Source organism: Podarcis liolepis, assembly GCF_965112155.1.
Source record: "Podarcis liolepis genome assembly, chromosome: 4".
In the NCBI taxonomy this organism is placed as follows: Eukaryota; Metazoa; Chordata; class Lepidosauria; order Squamata; family Lacertidae; genus Podarcis; species Podarcis liolepis.
In genome coordinates this window covers 60,460,048-60,482,771 of record NC_139558.1, presented here as the reverse complement: position 1 = coordinate 60,482,771, position 22,724 = coordinate 60,460,048, and the positions used below count along the sequence as shown (strand labels likewise).

The following is a 22,724-nucleotide window of genomic DNA, read 5'->3' as shown; positions in this document are numbered from 1 at the left end:
TGTATGTTTTGTTCCTAATAATATCCTTCCCTGGGTTAAAAGACCAATGCCATATAAGCCGCTTTGGATCAGACCACAGGCCTCTCTAGCCCAGCATTCTGCTCTCACTGGCCATCTAAACACCCTTCAAATCCTACACACAATAGCACCTGCTATTCAGAGGTATAATATGACCATTATGACAAGTAGCTTCGATAGCCTTATCCTCCACGGATCTGTCCCCTCTCAAAGCCATTTAATCTGGTGGCCATTGCCACATCTTGTGGTAGTGAATCCCTTCACTGTGTGAAGAAATACTTCCTAAGAAGAGGAGGAGTCCTGCTGAAGTGGAGGTCAACAGGGTTTCAGGGAAAGGAGAGGCATAGGAAGGGGGGCATGGGGCGAACTGCCCCTGGTGTCATCACTGAGGGGGCTGACATTTGGCATGCCACCCACCCACGACTCCCAAGCCTACCCCGAGCCGTTGATGTGTGTGTGTGACAAAATATTCTGCACCGGGTACCACCTGACTTTGCTACGCCTCTGAGGGAAAGAAGTCCTTTTGTGTGAGTGGAAGTCTATTTCCCTTCCAGACAGATGCAGTTGGATGTCACTTGATATAATCTTGTTCTCACAGTGGTCAACTAGATGTGAATGGGAAACCCACAGGTAGAATGTGAGGGTGACAGCACTGTCTCCACTTGTGCTTTTCAGCAACTGCTATACAAAGATATCTTTCCTTCAACAGTGAATGTAGAACTCCCTCTTGCTTTTGCTGAATCTTCCATCATTCAGCTTCATTAGATACTGGTACTAGTATTATGAGAGATGAAGAAGATCTTCTATTGAATTTTGCCACACCCTGCATAATTTTGTGGACCTTTATTATGTCCCCTCCCTCCTTTCATGTTCATTTTGATCATTATTCCTTCTGTTTCCAACGGTGGCAATCCAGAAGTGTCTGGGAGCTCATGAATATAGCACAGAGGCAGCGATCACCCCCCAGTTATCCATCTCCTTAAATATCAAATTCTATTTTTAAAGTATATTTAAAAGGTGCAATCATGTCTCAAATAAGTGAGAAGGCCATTGCTCCAACTTCTTGTAACCAAAGACAGAATAGATCAAACCACTCAGACATCAAGTGTTTTTTTTTAAAGAACCCATTAAAGTTTACAAGTATTGCTTTAGAGCAGGCATAGGCAAACTCGGCCCTCCAGATGTTTTGAGATTACAATTCCCATCATCCATGACCACTGATCATGTTAGCTAGGGATGATGGGAGTTGTAGTCCCAAAACATCTGGAGGGCTGAGTTTGCCTTTGTCTTAGAGAATGCTCATAATGAAAGTCATGTTTGAGCAGAATTTCCAATGTTATATTTTAAACAGCTCTGTGACTGTTTTGAATGGTACTGTCTGACACATAAGAGGAGAGGAGACCTCTCCTCTTATCAGGTAAGACTTCTCCCATGACTGTGAAGCTTACACAGGAATCTTTCTAAAGGGTTAAAAGGACAGTGACAGTCCTGAAAGGCACCAGCTCCCTGCTCCCTGGCTCACATCCCCTATACTGTATATACTGAGGATTGAATCCAGAAGGTAGATCTCTATTAGTGTGAGTGGTGAAAATAAAGCAGCAGCCAGAGTCTAGTTGATAGTGATCCACCTATTAAGGTGCCTGATCATACTAACTGTTGATGTTAGACATAGGGTGTGTGGGGGGTTTTTTTATCCCCTAAAGCCTTTTTATGAACACAGACAGTGTGAATCCTAATTTCCCACATAGCTGTCTCACCTTCCTTTCTGGACTCAATGCTGGCACATGTTTTGACTCTTTGGGAAATAAATTCTGGTTCATGTGCTGTGTGCAGCAAAATGAGCTATGACCTGGTGTGATACAATCATGCCAGACAGTTTACTATGCACCACTCCTTGAAATGAAGAGTGTGGGAGCATAATTATCCTAATATATTTCATGTTACGCTTAATTCCCTTTCAACGCCAGTTAGAACTCATCAACCAAAGAATGAGCTTCATTCATAACTCTTGTGAAACTTTTTGTTCTCTTTTCGCTGTAACAAAACATAGATTTGTCTAAGACTATATTTTGACTCTTTATTAAAAATTGCGGGTGAGGGGGGGATTTTGGCATAATAAATTTACTTGCAATAATATTGTCATATATGTCCCTTTCCACTTCCCTTGTAAAATGTTAAATATAAATCACTGCCACAATCTTCCCAAGCCCTTTAGCATATGGAAGCAGAACAGGTTTAAGTACTTTTCTGCAAATAAGTGCTAATGAGGTCTCTTCGTTATTGCTGCAACAAACTAGCTACAGATTCTACATTTACTCCTGGGATATACTGTCTTCAGATGAGCAAACACCTTCCATTATGGCTAAAATGGAACTAAACTTCATTTTTTGAAAAAAAAATCAATTAAAAATTAGGGCTGCTGCCAAATTCCAGTTGTGCTACAGATAGGGTTGAGGTTTTTGCTCCTAAGCTTTGTGGTCTGGAATTTCAGCAAAGATGGGACAAATTCTGAGTACTGGCCACACTTCCATTTGGCTCTGCTCCTGGGCTATGCATTGTGATTCTACCTGCCTCTGAAGAGATAAGGAAGTCAAATCTTCATCGTTCAAAACCCACACCATATTCTGTAGATGAGGGCTGCATACAATATTGCAACAGCAACAAAAGGTTGCCCATAGGAAGCCTGTTGCCACAGCAACACGCTAATATATAAGCACACTTCCCACATTATCATAGCTAAGTAGCATTAAGATGCCACAAGACTAAAGTGAGCATATGTAAGACACAGCCCAACATTCAAATTTGTTGCTCATATCATTGCCCTCCTCCTGATCACACCCATCAACCATTACAGAGGCTCTGGTCACATCAACACCATGTGTTTAATGGTCATATCAATGCCATATCTTTAAAGCATTTTTCTACCACTTTAAACAGTCATGCCTTCCCCCAAAATGTGATTTGTTTAGGGTGCTGAGAGTTGTTTGGGATGCCCCTATTCCCCTTACAGAGCTACGATTTCCAGAGTTCCCTGTGAAGAGGAATTCATTATTAAACCACTCTGGGAATGGCAGCTCGGGGGGGGGGGGCTGATTAACAGACATGAGTCTCTTAACAACTTTCAACACCTTAAACAAACTACAACTCCCCAAATTCCACATTCCTGAAAAAATGTACTTCATGTGTGCTCCATTAAATGTATCACATTTTAAGTAGCAACTTGCACACCGCTTGAAATAAACAAATCTTTATTAAATGTACATTAAAATCATATTGTTCACATGCTGAAGAATATATGAGTCCCTGTTAGATGCCTGTTTAGGAACTGCAGACATGGTGGACTAACTGGAACATACAGGCTGGTCTAGGGGACGGGAACTTCAGGCCTCTCTCTCCCTGGCCATTAGGACTCCCTGCAGAACACATTCCCTCTTCCCATACCACACTTTTTACTGGCCTTGTGCTGCACCCTCCTCTTGCCTGTGACCTTCAGGTTGGAAAAGGTTTCCTATCCTTGAACAGTGGACATCTCCTCTAGCTGGCTGAACAGCCAGAGTCTATGGCTGGCATGTGCACTGGCACCTAGGGGAGAGGATTAGCTCATGCATTCCACACAGCACTTTATGCATTCCCTATCTATGGTTTTCAAACACCTGAAAGGGGTTAAACTTTTGCTTCTTTGTCTAGTTTTCATCATTTCTAATATCCCAAAGTAGCAACTTGATCCATTTTATAGTCTCAGTTTAGCTGGCTTTTGTGAGGCTGTGGGCTACAATGTGGTCCTCTCCACCAACAAGACCTTTTCCAATAATGCACAGACCCAAAGAATGATCTCAGCGATCTTATCTTCCTGATTTCTGGCACTACCACATTTGTCCTTAAAAGCAGTTACATTTGTCTAACATTTGTTTGGATTTGATATCCCGCTTTATCACTACCCAAAGGAGTCTCAAAGCGGCTAACATTCTCCTTTCCCTTCCTCCCCAAACACTCTGTGAGGTGAGTGGGGGGCTGAGAGACTTCAGAGAAGTGTGACTAGCCGAAGCTGCATGTGGAGGAGCGGAGACGCGAACCCAGTTCCCCAGATTACGAATCTACCGCTCTTAACCACTACACCACACTGGCTCTCTAACAGTCTAACAGCCACAGAATCATAGAATTGTAGAGCTGGAAGTGACCACGAGGGGCATATAGTCCCACCCCTTGCAATGCAGGAATCTTTTGCTCAACGTGAGACGTGAACCCACAACCCTGAGATTAAAAGTCTCATCCTCTACTGACATGAAATTTATTGTGGGGAAAAGGGGGAATCCATTCAATGTTAGCCATACTCAGAAAAGACCCCCTGAAATTCATGGAAAGGTGCATTAATTTCAGTGGATCCACTCTGGGCAGAACTTAGCTGGATACAACCCAATGTTCTCATGTGCTTTGCTTAGCACATAGGGATGAAATTATAATTTCAATGGGACATCAGCAGCATTGTGTGCAAGACAGTAGTCTAAGTCTACACAGAATATGATTCACAGTATCGATTTTCCTCTTGTTAATTAGAAATTGATTGCTGGTAGCATACACATCTCTATGCATCAAAATTGTTTGATTTTCTTGTAGCAGTTCACTGATCCTTAATCTGAGCCATAATCTTTGAAAGTTCAACCTTCTTGAAGGGAGCCGGTTTAGCTCTATGCCACTTCTCGGTGCTGTCTGTGCTTTATGCATGCAGGCGGGTTTGAAAGATGCTATTGTTTCACACTTCAATATCAATGGCATGGAATAGGTCTGAAGGTCATTTCAATATTTTCCAGCAGAACAAAATCATACCTACATAGCTGAATCCTGTAGAGAGAAAAGTGAGGTAATATATTATCAATAGAAAGACTACCTAATCTATTTTGTTTTGAAGATGCTTTTGAAAAATGCACTACTCTTCACCCATATAACTACATACCATAACCAAATTGGAAGATGTCTTCATTCCAGCCTCAGAAAGGCAAGAAAACTCCCTATTCCATATATTTGGGGATGACACATTACAGCTAGGCACTGTGTTTGACCTCTGAAAAAGTTTTTTGTTTGCCATCTTCAGATCTTCCTCTTTGTTCAGTCTCGCACATGGTACCACTGTACTCCATTTTGAACTGCACTACAGATTTCAACCTCTTTCTTAATTGCAACCTTCCCTCAGACTGCTTTCCTAGCAGTTGTCCACCTTTTGCACCACAGGCCCCCTATTTGCAAAATTGCCACCTTCAAATCCTCTAATAGGATGCAGCTCCTATCTATTCCCCTTCTGCTTCCCCTTTCCATACTAAGCCACACAGAGACCTGCTAGAAGATTATATAGTGCATGCTCACTTGCCTATTTAAAGCACTTTTACATATAATGTATGTGGTATTAGGAGGCTCTTAGGCCTGCAAACTACTTAGAAGACATCTGGGCTTTGAAAATCTTTATCTGAGCCTTCTTTTATTCTTCTAATTAAAGGTGTCAGTCCTCAGGGATACCTGTTGGTTCAAAGTCTCAAATGATCCCCCCCCCCATGTGTTCAAACTGAGCTTCTGAGTGGTCACTGGAAGGTCAGCCAGCTTGCACAATGACAGTGCAATTCCATGTATCCACCCCCCCCCCGGGTTCTACCATGATTTTTCAGATCACCTGGGAACGTTCTCCTAAATACACTACAAATGGGCCAAATCAAGATGGCAAGGATGTACAGGGAGGAGTCGTTTTATATATCAATTTTTTCATAATGCTGCACCTGCACTGTACAATTGGAGAGCTGATCCACACTACTATTTTTTGAGGTGTTGATAGTCAGCTCAAACATTTCCCACCAATATTTGAATAGCAATGTGTTCTTGGGGAAACGCCTCTTCCACAAAGCACACACAAAAAGGAGTCATGTGACCTGACGGCCCTTTCCTCAAGGCTATTTTTCCAGGTACGTTGTGGTGAGGGAGGGAGGTTGTGTTAGCTCTTCCTCCAGTGCCTTTCCGCTTTGTACAGTACTTGATACTGTTGGCAGATCACAAATTAATATAATTTTTGGAGCATTATTCTTTCATGCCCGTGCAATTCCTTATCTATTTTTGTTCTAATTTAATTAACATTTAGAGCTTGGTTAAGTACTGTTGTTTTTAACATATCTCTGAGTGTTTATGCAATTACAGTAATGATGAATAACTACAGAAGCCATATGTGTGTGTTCACATCAATTTCACATATTTTACCCAACTGCAAGACGCAATTATGCAATTACAGCTTATGATTGTGTAATAAGGAACTTTGTGCAATGTAATAATTCAATTGTCATTCCAGCCAGACTTGCATAATTGTATATGAGCAACAACAACAAAACACACACACAATACAAAGCACATAATATATGCTTAAATAAGTTAAATAAGTATATAAATAAGTTCACCTGCTGTCCATATGAAGCATATACAGAACTAAAACCTTAGTGGTCACAATCCAGTGCATTGGCTATGCACACTTAAGTGTCACTGAAATGAATGGCATTTAGGTATGTCTAATTCTCTGCTGGATTGTGGCCAATGAATTCATGCCTGAAGCAAGTAATAGTTAGGACTAAAGAAAGTCTAGTGGTGTATACAAAATGCTGTGCAGAATGCAAAGGTAATTGGCTAAGGAAATTACGTATTTTCCGAGCAGTCACAGCTCCCCCTTTTTGTATTATTTATCCCACCATACTGTAAAAGGATTTGTGGTTGGTTTGGATGTTGCTGGTAGGTCTCAAAAAAGCCTGTTATGCAGTATCTGTGAGATGGGGGTCACAGTAGACTGGGGACCTGCTGAACTGGTCAAACCAGACTCTTTGTAAGCTAATGACCCCAGCTAGGCCCAGCTAAGCATCCCGATTAGAATCTAAAAGAGCAGGCCATGTTGCTATGAAGACAACTGAGAGGTGATGTTCTTCAGGAGTGAGTAGGCATCTTTCCCCAACCCAATTGTAAGTAGGAGAACAATAGCAGAGTTAGTGTGCAAGTTTGGCTGGAAACTGGAGAGAAGGACTTGACTTCCTTGCTGTGCTGAATGAGCCCTTCCATCCTGTATTCCACTCAAATATATGTGCAAATAAAACCAGATAGCCACTAACCTTCATTCAAAGGAAGTGGAACCCCAGTTGAATGCTGGAACCTCTAGAGTCCCTCACTACTCAGAGATGGGGGTGCATGCAGCAATACTCTCACTGACCACTTGCACAGTCTTTAGCTTGGTGTTGCAGCTCAGCTGCCTGTTATGCATGTGCACATACTACTCTGGTGGCATGGGGGCTATTCATTTCAATACAATTCTCATACTACCTAACCACCCTCTACTGCAGGGCTTAAGAACCTGTGGCTCTCAAAGTACTGCTGGACTACAACTCCCATCATCCCTGACCATAGGCCATCCTGGCTGGGGCTCATAGCATTTGGAGTCCAATAACATCTGAATGACTGCAGGTTCCCTGCCATTATTCTACAGCACCCCATGGTCCATGCTGTTATTGAGTACAAGACCTTGATAGCTCAGCTATCTTTTTTTGAAATTTCTGCTCCAGGTCCAATCAGGTTAAAGTCATGTTCTCCTATTGCCATTGTGCAACATGCTCCCAATAACTTGTTCCCTGGCCCATTTGTATATAATTTCTCCATCTTTCAGTCGTCTCCTGATCCTTGTAAGAACTATGTGCTAAAGAGCATTATAAAAGGAAGAATTCTGCAGCTGAAATCAAAGTTAGATCTCATACAAATTGCTATGGTCCTCTACTTATATGGTTGGCATTATTAATAGTCATGTTAAGGACTATACATAAAAAGATGTCCACACAGAGGCTTGCAAATAAGGCAATCAATGCAGGTTTTGTTAGGTTGCAAGAAAAACTATATGCTTACCTTTGGGGATCTGAAAGAGATTTTAATCTCATTTGGAGGACCCTAAGCTTGTACTTGGGGCCTATTGCATTCCTTGTAGAAAATGTCAAGGCTATTTTGGATACATTGTCGAAATCCACGTCAAATCCAGCAAGCAAATGGGCTTGTCTATATTGGTGAAATGCAGCTGCACCGCTAAGGAGATATCAGGACACATTATTAGTTCAACACCTATTCTACGTCTTTACAACTTGTGGCTCTGCAAACCAAACACAGCCTGCCACCCATGTCTGCCGGTTGATAACCCTTGCTTGTTCTTGCAATCCCAGGCAGGCAGCAAAAATAGCCAGTCTTCAAAACAGGAAGTGAGCCTGGCCTGAGTGGTGGTGAAGAAAGATATCTAAAATAGAGGGGCATCAGCAGATGGGGAAAATGTCAAGCATCCTGTATATTCATTCTCAACTACGCATGCTTTCTCATCCACACATAATCAATAAGAGAAAAACACCAGTTATGTTCTTGGCGTTCCTTATATGCCTGGTATTATTTCCTAGCTTTGAACCTGCCATATTTATTGGAACAAAGCCAGGTTGCAAACTCATCAACACTGATGAGACATGCTTATTTTTCTTTAGGCCAGCACCTTTGCCATTGCATCACACTGATTAAAAGACAAAACAGACACAACTATTTGTATTTTGCAGTGTTTCTGTATATTTATCTTCAAACTGCCACTTCATTCCAAATGCAATTTACTGGGAAATAAGTATCACTTATCTCAATGGGACTTAGGTATACTTATGGCTGAAGTGACTTCTATAAAGAAAAGATTGACTAAAATAAGACCCACCTATTAATTTTGGATTCTGTTGTATTTCCAGCATTATCTGTTATTTTGATGTTTATGAAACCTCTCCTACTATTTCTGTTCCAGGTAATAATATCCACAGAGTAATGATACACTGAAGGGAGAGGAGGAAAGAATGGTAAATTAATGCAATAAAATATTGTGCTCAGCAAAAAATAACCTCGGCTGCCCTTCCCCAAGTGGTGCTATGGCCAGGGATTTCAGTTTGAGAGCACTCTTGAGACTTGTGATCTCTTTGCATACAGTGATAACTTGGGTTAAATACTTAATTCGTTCTGGAGGTCCGGAAACTGTTCTTAACCTGAAGCACCACTTTAATGGGGCCTCCTGCTGCTGCCGTGCCACTGTAGCACGATTTCTGTTCTCATCCTGAAGCAAAGTTCTTAACCCGAGGTACTATTTCTGGGTTAGCGGAGTCTGTAACCTGAAGCGTATGTAGCCCGAGGTACCACTGTATTTGTAAAGGAAACATACACTGCAAACATAGCATAGTAGAAGCAAATAGTGTCCGGTGGGAGGCATCCAAACCACTGATCTTGCCTTCAATTCCCAGAGAGCAACAACCCCCAGGCTGCATCCAGTTCAGCCAGAATTCAAAACCATCCGTTCTGTACCTAGCTCCCCATCTCCAGACTGTCCCTCCCTCAGATTCTGCTGGGTGAAAAAAATTCAGACTATTAAGTGTCATTAAAATCCTTTTGTTTTGTAGACACCAATCATGTTTGCCAAGAGAGAGAAAAGATAACAATAGTTCCATCTTAACTGAGAAAGCAAAACTAAACGTTTGAAGCATTGTATTGTTGTAATATTGTATTACAGAATGTTTTTCTAACATCTGTGAATGTAATACTATCAAAGGTACTTAATACTAAGTTAGATGGTTTTAAAATGCTAGTATTCATCTCATGATGTGATGGTGCTTTATGCTTACTATGCATATTGTAAATGAGTGCCATTGCCATTCTAAGAGAACAAGGGAGAAGTTCGTGGTGAGCTTTGGCACCTCTTTTTCTAGAAAAATAGCACTGGTCATATGTACAAGTAAAACTGGTGATGATACTGTAATCCCCCTATTCCCTTGTAGCATGCAAGGATTGGCTGACACACATCAAATTTTCAAACCCACAGAAATGTGAGCATCTGAAAATCACATTGACATACAGATCATGATGCAATGCATTGGAGCAAGCACCTAGTTAACTTGCTTCTCTTTCTTTGCAATTCTTAAATTAATATTTTTTTTCCTGATTATCCAATGCAAATCCAGCTGAATCTCATTTCCAGCTCATTTGTCATCTTTTACCAGGTGCCCAGATAATTTCCTGTTTTCAGCGTTTTCCCCTTCCTACACATAGATCTTCTGAGCATAAACAATACAGCAACAGAGAACGAAGTTTAATCAAGAGTGTGCCATGCTATCTGTACAGCAAAAAGCAGTTTGTTCATAATGTTATTAGATAATGAAAACTGGAGAAAGGGTAGAGAGAATGGTTAATCACTTACTGCAGAATGGGTCTTTGTCTGAAGTATCAAAGTAAGCTCTTGTCACAGGAGGGTTCTTTTCAATTAAACGGTCCTTCCACTTATCAGCATAATAACCTGAAATTTAAATTGGAATGTGTTCAGCAGAAAATTAACAAACAAAGGAAAGATAAAAATCATGAAGATGGGTTTTTGTTATATAACGTTCTGGGAAATCAAAACTAACATCAGCTCATAAGAACTTAGACTCAAGTAATGCATGCTGAGTTCTATTACAGTCAGTGGGTTTATGCACAGGAAAATGGATTACACTTTGGCTCCTTTGTCACTCCAGCTATAATATAATATATATGTTCATTCCTTTCTGTCTTATGTCACTATTAGTCATCTTGCTTTACTGATTTACTAAGCTTGTGGCCCCATGCAGACGATGGTGTGGTGAAGAAGAGATACTCAGAGAGTAGCCACAATTGCCCTCAGTTCAGTTGGATTAGTTGGCTTAACTGCTTTTCTTTTGTCTATGCAAACCATAAGGACAAGAACATCCCCAAAACAAGTCAGATTCAGAAGATAACTTAGAACCTATTTGGAAGACATCAACAGTAATTCCTGGTTCATGTGTAACAGGAAGTACAGTTACTTCCTGGTTTGATTCCTTGGTTTGCACCAGAAGCAAAAGGGTGCTGTGCAGGTGTATGAAATACATGCATATAACTGGTCTATTAAGCTAATGTTTAATTATCTGTGCATAGCTAGTATCTTCATTATTGCACAACCAGGAAATTATCCACAGCATGCTGTTTCTACTTGCAGGATAATTAATAGCTCTTACCCAAAACTGGACATGGGAGTGGCTGAAAAGCTTCACAGTGCACACATTTTCCATTCCTATAATTTACGTACGAGTCACAAGGGTATCCAGTTACATTACAATTCTGTTTCAAGGATGCCATGTACAATAAAACAGATCTCTGATGATCACATTTTAAATACTCAGTGCCTTAAAGTAGAGAAAGTGTTACAAAAGAAACAATGAAGCAATACAATGTTAGTTTTATAAAAGCAATACTAATATTATTAAGCAACAACATTTTAAGTCCAACCAATATTTTACTTTTATAGATTATCAGCCGTGATTTTTTTTCTGGGGGGACACAGGGGTACACATACCCCTAAACATTTTGTGAATCTTTGTACTTTTGTCCATTTACTGTATTTATTTTCCCCGATTTGAAGTTTATAAAATGGTGATTTTCTTGAGTCAAAATGAGAGTACCCCTAAACATTTTGTTAGGGGGGGGGGGAGCACTGATTATCAGTGTAGGCCTAGGTTGTCATCTAAGCATATATAAAAGCTTGCCAAATTAATGTGAATCTTACAAAAAAAAAAAAAGGCTGCCTGTCAAACAGTGGTGGCACATGTGCTAAACAGTATTATGTTTCAAAGTGGCAAGTTTGACTTTTGTATCATTTTATGTTTTCCTACAATCAGTTCTTTCGCAGATTCCCATCCTGGGACACAATAGCCAACTCAAAAGAAGCTCTGTGTTTTCTATAGCAAGTCTCATCCCTAGTCTATATTCTGATCCATAGGGATGACCACCACTGAGAATATGTGATAGCTGATGCAAGGAGGAGGCCAGTGGTCCCAGGGTTCCATACAGAAAGGCAAGGATCAGCACCTTGGAGAGAGACCAAGGTTTGGGATTTTAAGACCATAAATAGTGACCTTGCTGCTGAGTCAAAACATACAAGTTGCCTCAGCAGTGCCCTGAAGAAAGTGGAGGATTCCTTGGGCTGCATATCCATTAACTAGAGACTCAACTAGCTCATCAGAGCCAGAGAAGCTGCTGTCTTCACAAACAAGGCAGGTTTGGGGGCACAGGGAGAAGTGGGAGGTATGCTTTTGGAGGCCGAGGCAGGCCAGGGCCCACAGCCCAGGTGCGTCTCATTAGCTCTGGGAGGAGGTGTGTGATTCCTCAGCTGGAGTCAGTGGCGTAGCGTGGGGGGTGCAGGGGGGGCCGGCCGCACCGGGCGCAACATCTGGGGGTTAGGGTTAGGTGGCGCAAATCCACAGGTTAGGGGGCGCAAATTACTTGCCTTGCCCCGGGTGCTGACAACCCACGCTACGCCACTGGCTGGAGTAGCCTCAGAACAGGTGAGGGTCACATGTCCTGACAAGCCCAGATGCTGCAACTAACATGCAAGGAATAAAAGGGAAGCAAAGCTGACTGTGTCTGCTCAGCTGTCTATGTTGATGGAGCTTGCTTTGGGTGCTGCAGGACTTCTACAGGACTGCTTTGGGTTTGACTCTGGATTGTGTTTCTGGACTGATGGACTTTGCTTATGTGGATTGCCCTCCGGACCATGTTTCCTGACAGCTGAACTTTGGATTTGACATACTGCATATGCTAGAGGGAATTGCTGCCAGGTAGGCTGGGGATCCAGGACATCTAGGTCCTGTGGCTTCAGGCTGTAAGGACATCTCCTCAAGGCTCTCCTCTGAGGTATGTGTGGACCAGTCATTGGAGTCTGGTGGCAGAGGTGCCTTTTGGTGGTTCAGGGGTGATGTGAGCTATGGTGCCCATGGCTTCATACGGGCCCATGGCTCCTTCTTGGGACTGCCATCACTAGAAGACTCTTTCTCTGGAGATTCCTAGTTTGGTGCCATCCATCTCTATTCTTTCTCCCCTTCAGTTATGGACAGTTTTCATAGCAGATATCTGCACTTGTAAAAGAACATGCAATAATGTTGTGAACATGACATCCCACTCTCATGCTCTCAGCTGTAAGCTGTAAGCAGCTATTCCATCTGTACTGCTTGTGCAGACTTTCTTATCATGTCTTTGCTGAAGCCCTGGCAGATGTTAAGGAAACTTCTGATTCCCTGAATAAGTGCAATGCAGGTATTTCTTCAGTTAGAACTGACTGCTGCTCTCTTGTAACTAGACTCATTGTGACTGAGCCTACTTCAGCCACACTGGCATTCTGGAATATTATTTTAGCAATGCACAATATTGTAAACATATGGTGTTCATATGGTAATGTGACATTTCTGAGGTTGTATCAGATCCTTCTGCAAGAGAAAGGCATCTGCTTGTGCAATGGAACTTTGTCCTCCACACCTCTGCAGCCCCCTGTGCACCCTCATAATCTGCTCCAGAGGCTTGGGGAGATTCTCTGTAACAAATTGGGGGGGAGGTATGCTCAAATGGGAGCAAAGGAAGGGGAACTGTCATTGTGTGAGTGGAATGCTGTTCACCCAAGCATTCCACACACACACACACAATGAACACAACAACCCTGAGTGTTCAAAGCACTTCACATCCATTATCTCAGTAACCCTTGCAACAATAGTTAACTTGAAGAGGCAGTTATGCTACAAATTTATTTACAACAGGATAACCCATGAAAGCTTTGAAATAAATTAAAGCAAAATTATTCATAGAATCACAGAATTGTAGAGTTGGAAGGGACCCCAAGGGCCATCTAGGTCAAACCCCAGCAATACAGGAATCGTGCCCAGAGCCATCCCTGGGTGGGCTCGAACCACCAACTTTCTGGTTAACAGCCAGACACACTGGCCCATTGCACCACAGAAATCACATGCTTTAACTCAGCTTCAAAACCCAACCAATTTCATTTTCTAGTATTGCACAGTACATAAAGTACAATGCATAGAAAAGACTGTAAAGTTTCTTTTCCTTCCATAGGAGAAAACCTTAATTAGAAGCAGCAGTCCCACCTCAAGGTGAAACCTATATATTAAAATTGGTGCAGTCTTTTTGCTTCAAAAGGGAGAATGACACCATAAAGGGTGCATGTAAAGAATATCAGTCAGGAGGACCATTCCAACATCCTGCCAGGAAATATTTATTTAATGATGCTAATATATTTGCGAGTTGATTTGTGAAAACCCAGTTGACTCCAGAGCATAACTCTTCCTGATGTTTTTATCTATTAGAATTAATTTATCTGTATTTACCACTGAATATTGTTTTTGGGCATCCAGGTTGATCTGTTCCTCCATTTGGGTAGAAATCGATGTTTCCCAAAGGCTCCCTGTAGCCCAAAGCTAAGAAAAATAAAACACATAGTGAAGAAAAATACAGATGTCATTTCACAATAAATGATAACACTTTTCTCATGCATTTGTCAGAATGTTCAAAATGACAAATAAAAACTATTATTCATATTTACAAAAATAACAACAACCAATGAGATTATATTATGGAAATGTAACAAATGGATGCGCAGAAGTTGAGGGTGAGGAGGGATGTTCCTGCAGGCTCAGAAAAACTGGAACCAAGACACTCCCCAGGCTCTAGTGACACATAACTAAGTGACAAGTGTGTGACAACTATGTGACCGATGCTTCGGCTAGAACATCCTACAGGTATCTTGCATGGGGTGAGTAGGTGGGTTATAAATTGGCCAAGGCTGGTCATGTTTTCCCTGGAATAGCAGATGGCCCTTTCCTCAGGCAAACATAATGACCTGCCAGATGCCATTATTGGGCCAGCCCTGATAAATTCTAAGATTGTTCAGGGAACCAAACATAAAGCACGGAAGGCTCTCCTCACGGAGCCAAACTTGGCAGTGAGTCTGATTCCTTTTCAGCACCAGGTGAAGCCCTTTTTATTTCCCAGGCTTTTAAAATGCTGTGTTTCATACAATTTTTTAGACTGTAATCCTATGCAGAGACATGCTTGGAACTATCAGCCATTCTTGAGTTTTTATCTGAACAATCTAGCAAGATAAACATTACATTTTCCCCCTTTATTTAAGAAGAGGCACGACTTCCTATGAGTTGAAAGCGGTTGGTTTTTTTCACCAAAACCCACTGGGGATACTTACAGAAATTGGTTAATTGCACTGGCCAGGAACAAATGAACAGTGCAAGTAGTTCTGCCTGAATGAATTGAGTTTCAACTAGTGTGTATTCAAGACCAGCCAGTAGCATTGCTTCAAAAGAATAAAAAACTGTTTTTGTTTTTTGGTTATGTATAAGCCTTTCAGAACACTTTAAATAGTTATTTTTCTCCCAGCAAACCAGATTAGGGGTGCGGGGAATCATTCTCCATTAGGATAATGGAAATCCAAAATGGTATAATTACCATCAATATCAGTATGAATAACATCAACAAATTGAGCATCAGTGTGATCCAATCTTTCACTGGGCAGCTTTCCTGTAAATGATGGCCCTGCTGGGTCAAGACCTGGCATGAAAAATGAAAAATTTAGCTTATTATAATAAAAATTGTACACACACACATGTACGTACATACGAATCTGTAAATAGTATTTGAGTGGAAGCAAACCACAGTAGCATAAAACACACAGGTATATAGTCAACAAGGTTCCTCCCAACTGTTAAGCTTCATCAGCACAAAAGTAATTTAACAGTAATATAAAACACACCCGCTATTTAAACAAATGAGCTTTCTCTCCAATTTGCCCGTTCTCCTCCCAAAGGAAAGAAGGATGCAGGTCAGGATTATCAGAGAGAATGTAAGCCCACTGATTGCAGCAATCACTTTCACTGAAGAGTCACAACAGTTGAATTCAAGGTAACTAAAGAATACTTAATGCTTTGTAAATTCTGACCCAAGTATTTGGGATTAAAGTGGTAAACTCTTGTTTCATATCCCTGAACATCTTTGCATTCATGGTGTGTTTGCTGAAGGTCAGTGTTGACTGTGATTTCTTTAAACAACAGCTGACCTCCACTGGTTCTACTTTGAAAACTGAGGAAGGGCATCACCAGAAGCTGCCTTTTCATTGTTTAAGTCAGAAGTTGCCAACTTGGTACATTAATAATAATAATAAAAATAAAAATCTGACTGTTTAGTTGCTTGGTAGCCAAAGATCTCCAAGCAGCTTTCACAAAACATTTATAAACACAAACATACATTATAAGTTTAGAAAATAATGCAGAACACCACAAGAGCCAGATGTTGTAGATTATATGTCCACAACATCCCTGACCATTGGCTATGCTGGCTGGACCTGGTGGGAATTGCACTGCAAAACATATGAAGGGCACCATGTTGGCTGCCCCTGGTTTAAACTGTATCTTTTAGAAGGTGGTCAAATTTCAACTATGTGCATGACTATGGCCAACTCACTTAAACCCACCTCAGGCACTGTACCTTATGTTGGGTGACTAAGCCAGCTTGACTTTGTTTGCTTTCTATGACAAACTGAATCATTCAGCATAGGGAAACAAGAATGAGAATAGAGAATAAAACACCAGAATGTCCAGTTTTTAACACTTACCTGTAATTCTGCGAATTTTGCCATTGTATGCCTTCCCAACAAATCCAGCTATATGAGCCCCAAGGCTTACTCCAATCATATATACAGAGTCAAGAGACGCTCCATTTGCCTGTCAGTAAATATGTATGGATAGAAGGTTATAGGAATGTGAACCACAGAGGGCAAACTAGCTTTTATTCTTCTTTCTTAAATAGCCATGTTCCAGCTTTGGAAGTCCAAAGGCTTTTCAAGAGGAGATGAGACATGAAACAATTTCTTAGCAACTTCAAAAGGAAGTTCTTTGTAGCAGAAAATTAATGCCTTTGTTGCCTCTTTAACGGTACCAAAAATGCCATATATTTATTACTAGGCAATACATACCCACATTGACTATATTTCTGGTTATTTCTATGTAGCATGAGCAACCACTTTCTTCAGTGCAGTAAAGCAAGGGAAACAAGGAGACTATGACCACATTCACATCATATATTTAAAGCACTTTGATACCACTTTAAACAGCCATGGCTTCCGCCAATTCATTATGGGAACTGTAGCTTGTTAAGGAAGCTGAGAGTTGTTAGGAAACAGAGCAACAATTTTCAGAGTGATTTAACAATCAATCCCTTTTCCTGGGGAAGTAGCTCTGTACTGTTTACAATTTCCCTTAACAAGCAGTGGATTTCTGGGATTTTGGGCAGAAGTCTTTCCTTGCCCTAGCTGGACATGCTAAAGATTGAATCTGAGGCCCTTTGTATGTCAAGGTCTTCCAATGAGCTACAGACTGTCCAGGTTTGATTATTTCTTGCCATTGTAAACCCATCAAAATGTGGGAGAGTACAAGACAGTTCAGTATTTCACATGGCAGCAAGTTCAGCAGCATGCTTCAGGAGGAGTTTGGAGCCAATGCATTATCAAACATGAAAGCAGCCTCTGCTAGTTTGCTGTGGCTGATGTGCCTCAGCTCTAAGGGCTACTTCACACATTTTCATTTTTCTTAGAGGGCAAGAAATTTCACGTTATAAAAAAGTGTGAGAGCTATGCAGATCATGCGCAGACCTAATTTTTTTTTACTGTGTTTACAAATCCTGGGCATGTATGATTCGCCATGGGTCTGTGGCACATATACAACCGTGCAATTATTGCAGTGTTAGTCTGCATGTGAGTTCACACATTTTTCTGCACAAAAATATTTTCCATATACACAAAAGCATAATGTGAACAGCAAAGCAAACAGTGAAAGGTCATACATCTCATTACACCCTTATACGAGGTACATTTACCAAGAACTAACCAAGGTCCTGTCACCCTTATAAGACAGTATACTGGATTAGACAGAGGTAAGAAGGCTGTTGTGTCCTGGCTTCCTTACCAGCATTTGGTCAATAAGATTGTTCAAAATTCCTACTACTGTCTTGGCATTTTTAACAGCACTAGGATAATACACAGTCGTGGCACCCCGATTCCAATCTACCGTTATGACATTGCTGTCTTCCTTTTTAAGCAGAAGCTCTTTAATTTCATGAATCCATACTGGTGGGGAACCTGTAAATCTGTAACCATGAATAATAATAATAGTTTGCTTGGTCAGATTTAGATGTGTAGAAGCCGTTAGATTGTTTTCACTGAGAATCTCTGCACATTTTTGGTTTCTCCTTGTGTGCAAAAGCAGTTGCACTTTTACATCTGTACCAATCACGGCATTGCCTATGTTAAGATCAGTAAATTTGGGGCATTCTTGTTCTGTATCTGAAAGATAAAATAAGTGAGAAATAAAACACTTGATCAGTTAAGAAAATTCTTTTTAAAACCACAATTTACCTCACCAACCTACAAAGTATACAAGGAAGCTTACTTCATTACTATCCTGTTTCAGCTTCCCAACAAACCTGTAAAGGAGCTTGGCCTCATAGAATTGTAGAATTGGAAGAGGCCTTGAGGGTCATGTAGTCCAACCCCCTGCAATACAGACATCTCAACATGTGGTCTCCCATCCAATTTGAAACCATACTGGACCCTGCTTAGCTTTGCAAATGTGCTAGTGGTTTATTGCTGCATCAGAATCAGGAATTTACCCAAGGTCACCCAGCAAACATCATAGCTCACATGAGAAAGGATTTGAACCTGGGCTGGCTGGTCCAAGTCTGCTCTGTTTAACACAACACAGCATCTGATTAAACAGGCCATATTTTGCAAATGTTTCAATGAGTTTTACCATTATGACAAGCTTACATCTTCTTCATCTTTTGTACCTAAAAATGCATTCAAATTACTGCCATTCAAACAAGCTCTATCACAAAGAATGAAAGTTCCACCGTCCCTAACCTGTGTTAGTCCTTTTAATATAGTGTGTGCATTTTTACGGTTAGAATGGTTGCTTTTAATACCTTTCTGTCATAAAATGTTCCTGTTGTGTCAAAGATAATGCCTGCAGGCTGAAAATACCTACAATGTAACCACTACAATACAGAAATGCATTGGACACATACAACTTGAATATGTTAAATGTAACACAGCAAACATAAACTGTTCCACAGTGTCAGTCAACATCAATGCAAAACCTCACATTGATCTTCTGTCATTTTGTGTGTCTGAGACACCCATATCTTTGTACAGATATAATTTATGATCTGTCTGAATGTGAGAAGTAAATAACTTTTTTTAAATGACATGCTGAGGCTCCTGTTCTAGGTTTGTTTGTTTCCAGCCTTTTCCCCAGACTCAAGGCAGATAAAAAAACACAGTTAGAGAAAGCTAAAAATATATTAAGATAATCATTAAAAAGCAATTAAATGCTAATCAAAATAAAACAATATTTTAAAATGTATTAAAAATTCAAAAGCAACAATGATAAAAACATCACAGCACTAATTCTTTCCTTCAAAACAGTCAGTTCCTAAGGGCCTGTTTGAATAAAAAGGTCTTCACCTGCCAGTGGAAGGACAACAAGGAGGCAGCCAGTCTAACTTCTCTGGAAAGGGAGTTCCAAATCAGGGAGCAACCACTGAGAAGGCCCTCTCCAGTCCCCATCAAGCATGCCTGTGAGAGTGGCAGGACCGAGAGAAGGGCTTCCCCTGAAGATCTCAGGGCCTGGGCAGGTTCATATGAGAGAATAGTTTGTTGAGAGTAAGTCCCATGGAACTTATTTTTGAATAAGCATGCTCTGAAGAATCAAGGTCTGAGATGTTTAAATTGTATGAATCTGCTTTAGACTGAGTCAGACCACTGGTCCATCCAACCAGTGGTGTCTTTTCTGACCGCAGCTTTCTAGCCTTTTAACTGTAGGTGCCAGGGATTGATTCTGGAAGCATTTGCATGCAACACACATACTCTATCACTGAGCCAGTCCTCTATACTATACACTATATTCAGCGGTAGAGCTACACTATTACATCTCAGCAGCAAGGGATTATTATTTTTCCCCTGCTCTCTTTCACCACACAAGGTCAATCTAGCTGCATTTTTTTGTCCAGAGGTCAAAGGCACCTTTATTTGTTTTACAACGAAGGAATAACCTTTGTACTGTTTGAGAAGGAGTCAAGTTAATCTGACAGGCACTGAGAATCATGACTCACACAATACCGTCTGAAAGGTATGCTTCGTTTCCTTATAGCAAAAATACACGAGGAACTTGTTATCTTACCTGCTCTCACACACCAAGCCACGAAACAGGTGAAGACACACAATCCCAACACTGGTGATCTTTGAAAAGCAGCGTGTAACCACATTTCAGGATGGTGTTGCTTTCTCCTTTTAACATGCTGCCGTTTGCTTCAGTATTCAATTAAGATAAAATGGGTGTGGTGTGTAGAAGGAAGTACCTGGCAGAGTGAAACCCAGCCTTTATGCTTTTGCAATCTGGTGACTCCTCCTTTCCAACTAACTTATGTAGGCAGTTTCTGTTCCTTTTAAACTCTCTTGGACTTCTTGGAACCTTGTTTTACAGGACTCTGTATCTTGATAGCAGATACTTGATGTAGAATGCAAGAGCCAGCATTGCAGGTTCGGTGGGATGTAGAAGGGATTACTTCCAGGTTACTTGCTTAAAGAGTGTTCAGCCTAACCTGTTTGCAGAAAGATTAGACAACACTGGCGATTTAATGTGTATTTACCCTGATTTGTTTGTGGGGAGATTAGACTAATAATAATAATAATAATAATAATAATAATAATAATAATAATAATTTATTTATACCCCGCCCACCTGGCTGGGCTTCCCCAGCCACTCTGGGCAGCTTTCAACAAAATATTAAAATACCGTAATGCATCAAACATTAAAAGCTTCCCTAAGCAGGGCTGCCTTCAGATTTCTTCTAAAAGTCTGGTAGTTATTTTTCTCTTTGACATCTGGTGGGAGGGCGTTCCACAGGGCGGGCGCCACTACCGAGAAGGCCCTCTGCCTGGTTCCCCGTAACTCAGCTTCAAAGTGAGGGAACTGCCAGAAGGCCCTCGGCCCTGAACCTCAGTGTCCAGGTAGAACAATGGGGATGGAAATACTCCTTCAGGTATACTGGACCGAGGCTGTTTAGGGCTTTAAAGGTCAGCACCAACACTTTGAATTGTGCTCGGGTGTTATGTGGTCTCGGCGGTCTGTGTTAAGCAACAGTTCTCCCATGCTTTCCAGTACATTTTCCCACCATCTTCCTCACTGGAAGAAGTCCAGTCTTTTGAGGATGCAGGTTTCCTGTCCAAGAGGTTCAAATCAGTTTGCACAGCATATATTTGCCAAATTTGTGACCAATGTGCCATACATTGAAAGCATCATCATGCCACTTTAAACAGCCATGGCTTCCCCTAAAGATCCCTGGGAACTATAGTTTGTTAAGGATGTTGAGAGTTGTTAGGAGGACACCCCCCCCCCCAGCTACAATTCCTACAGTTCCCTGGGGTTGTTAAAGCACTATGAGAATTGTAGCTCTGTGGGGGGAATAGTGGTCTCCTAATAGCTTTCAGAACCCTTAACAAACTGCAGTTCCTGGGATGGTTGTGTGTGGGGGGGGAGTCATCTAGAACTTTATAAAGATCAAAATTAAAAAGATGACAAGGAGGTCATTTTTAGCTGAAAGTCATTGTGACAATGCGTTTTATTTCTTCTGAAAAAAATTAGTTAATTTTCTAAAAGCAATTTGTGCTAAACCGATTTAAATGCGAATATATTTTATCTTAAATTATTTACACGCAGCGAAAAACAGCTTTGCTGATACCGTACTTAATTAATCCGGGAACTCCATCTCACTGAAATGCTAGTGCAATATGAAGATGTGCCACAAGATGGCAGACAAAGTTTAGGAAGCCTCCAGTTACTTCAAACTCACCACCCGCGTCTCTATTACTGAAATACGTTTAATAATAGTTGCATGCCCAGAAAAAAATAATGAACATTAAACGCACGTACCAACACATCATACACCAAGCAATAACATATAGCGGATCATAAGGATTGTGACCGCAGGACAGCTGGTGGGAGGGACAGCCCAGCTGTAAGAGGAGCAGGCTTGTTCTGCAGCCTCCCTCACTTTCTCGGGATTTTTCCCCCCATAAGGAACAGAAGGAAAGAGAAATTAGACTGCAGATCGGTGACAAGTTAGGAGGGCGGGGAAAAGAAGAACGAGGCGTTTAGAGAAACCAAGCATGGTGACGAGAGAGCATCCTGGGCAGTACTATGACGCCCTCCAGATGTTTTGGACTACAACTCCCATCATTCCGAGCGAGCACGGCCAATCGTCAAGGAGGATGGGAGTTGCAAGTTCACAACGTCGGGGGGAGGGGCACCTCGGGGCGCTGAAACAAAACCGTAAAAAGTTGAGAGAATGTGTTTGCAAAAATAAAATAAAAACACCGAGTTAAAAATAACCCTCGGGATTACTTCGAGTTGTGTAGTGCCAGTTTGTAGTGCCACAACGTTAATGCACATAAGACACGCTTTTCTTACAGAAATACCAAGTAAAGGTGTTGTGAATCACACTCTGTGTGTGTGTGTGTGTGTGTGTGTGTGAGTGAGAGAGAGAGAGAGAGAGAGAGAGAGAGAGAGAGAGAGAGACTGCACTACTCTGGATCACGCAATCGCCGCAGGAGGAAAAGAGCGCAGGGGTGACTTTGCCAATTCCGACGGCGGAGAGGGCGGGGCGGTCTCCTTGCAGCTGGGGAAACCCCGCCCCTCTGAACAGCCCCGTCAGTCAGTTGCTAGGATACCCGGCAAGGAGGGTGGCGGCTTTTT

The 22,724-nt window shown here is 41.4% G+C and overlaps 1 protein-coding gene across 2 annotated transcripts; it reads right to left on the bottom strand.

The window, feature by feature from the left end:
* Positions 1–3,249: 3,249 nt before the first annotated feature.
* On the bottom strand, positions 3,250–22,716 carry LIPI (lipase I). 2 transcript variants are annotated; one of them, XM_083498675.1, is made up of 11 exons: positions 21,903–22,716; positions 20,151–20,571; positions 17,880–18,256; positions 16,532–16,640; positions 15,370–15,471; positions 14,238–14,327; positions 11,085–11,252; positions 10,274–10,369; positions 8,753–8,864; positions 7,924–8,097; positions 3,250–4,857 (listed from the first exon to the last, which is right to left on the bottom strand). In XM_083498675.1, the coding sequence occupies exons 2-11, from the start codon at positions 20,233–20,235 to the stop codon at positions 4,782–4,784; spliced, it is 1,389 nt and encodes a 462-aa protein (XP_083354801.1). In that variant the 5' UTR covers positions 20,236–20,571; positions 21,903–22,716; the 3' UTR covers positions 3,250–4,781. The 2 variants fall into 2 exon arrangements, with proteins under 2 accessions (XP_083354801.1, XP_083354802.1); XM_083498676.1 differs by lacking the exon at positions 11,085–11,252 and having other exon boundaries at positions 21,903–22,424.
* Between the last annotated feature and the right edge of the window lie 8 nt (positions 22,717–22,724).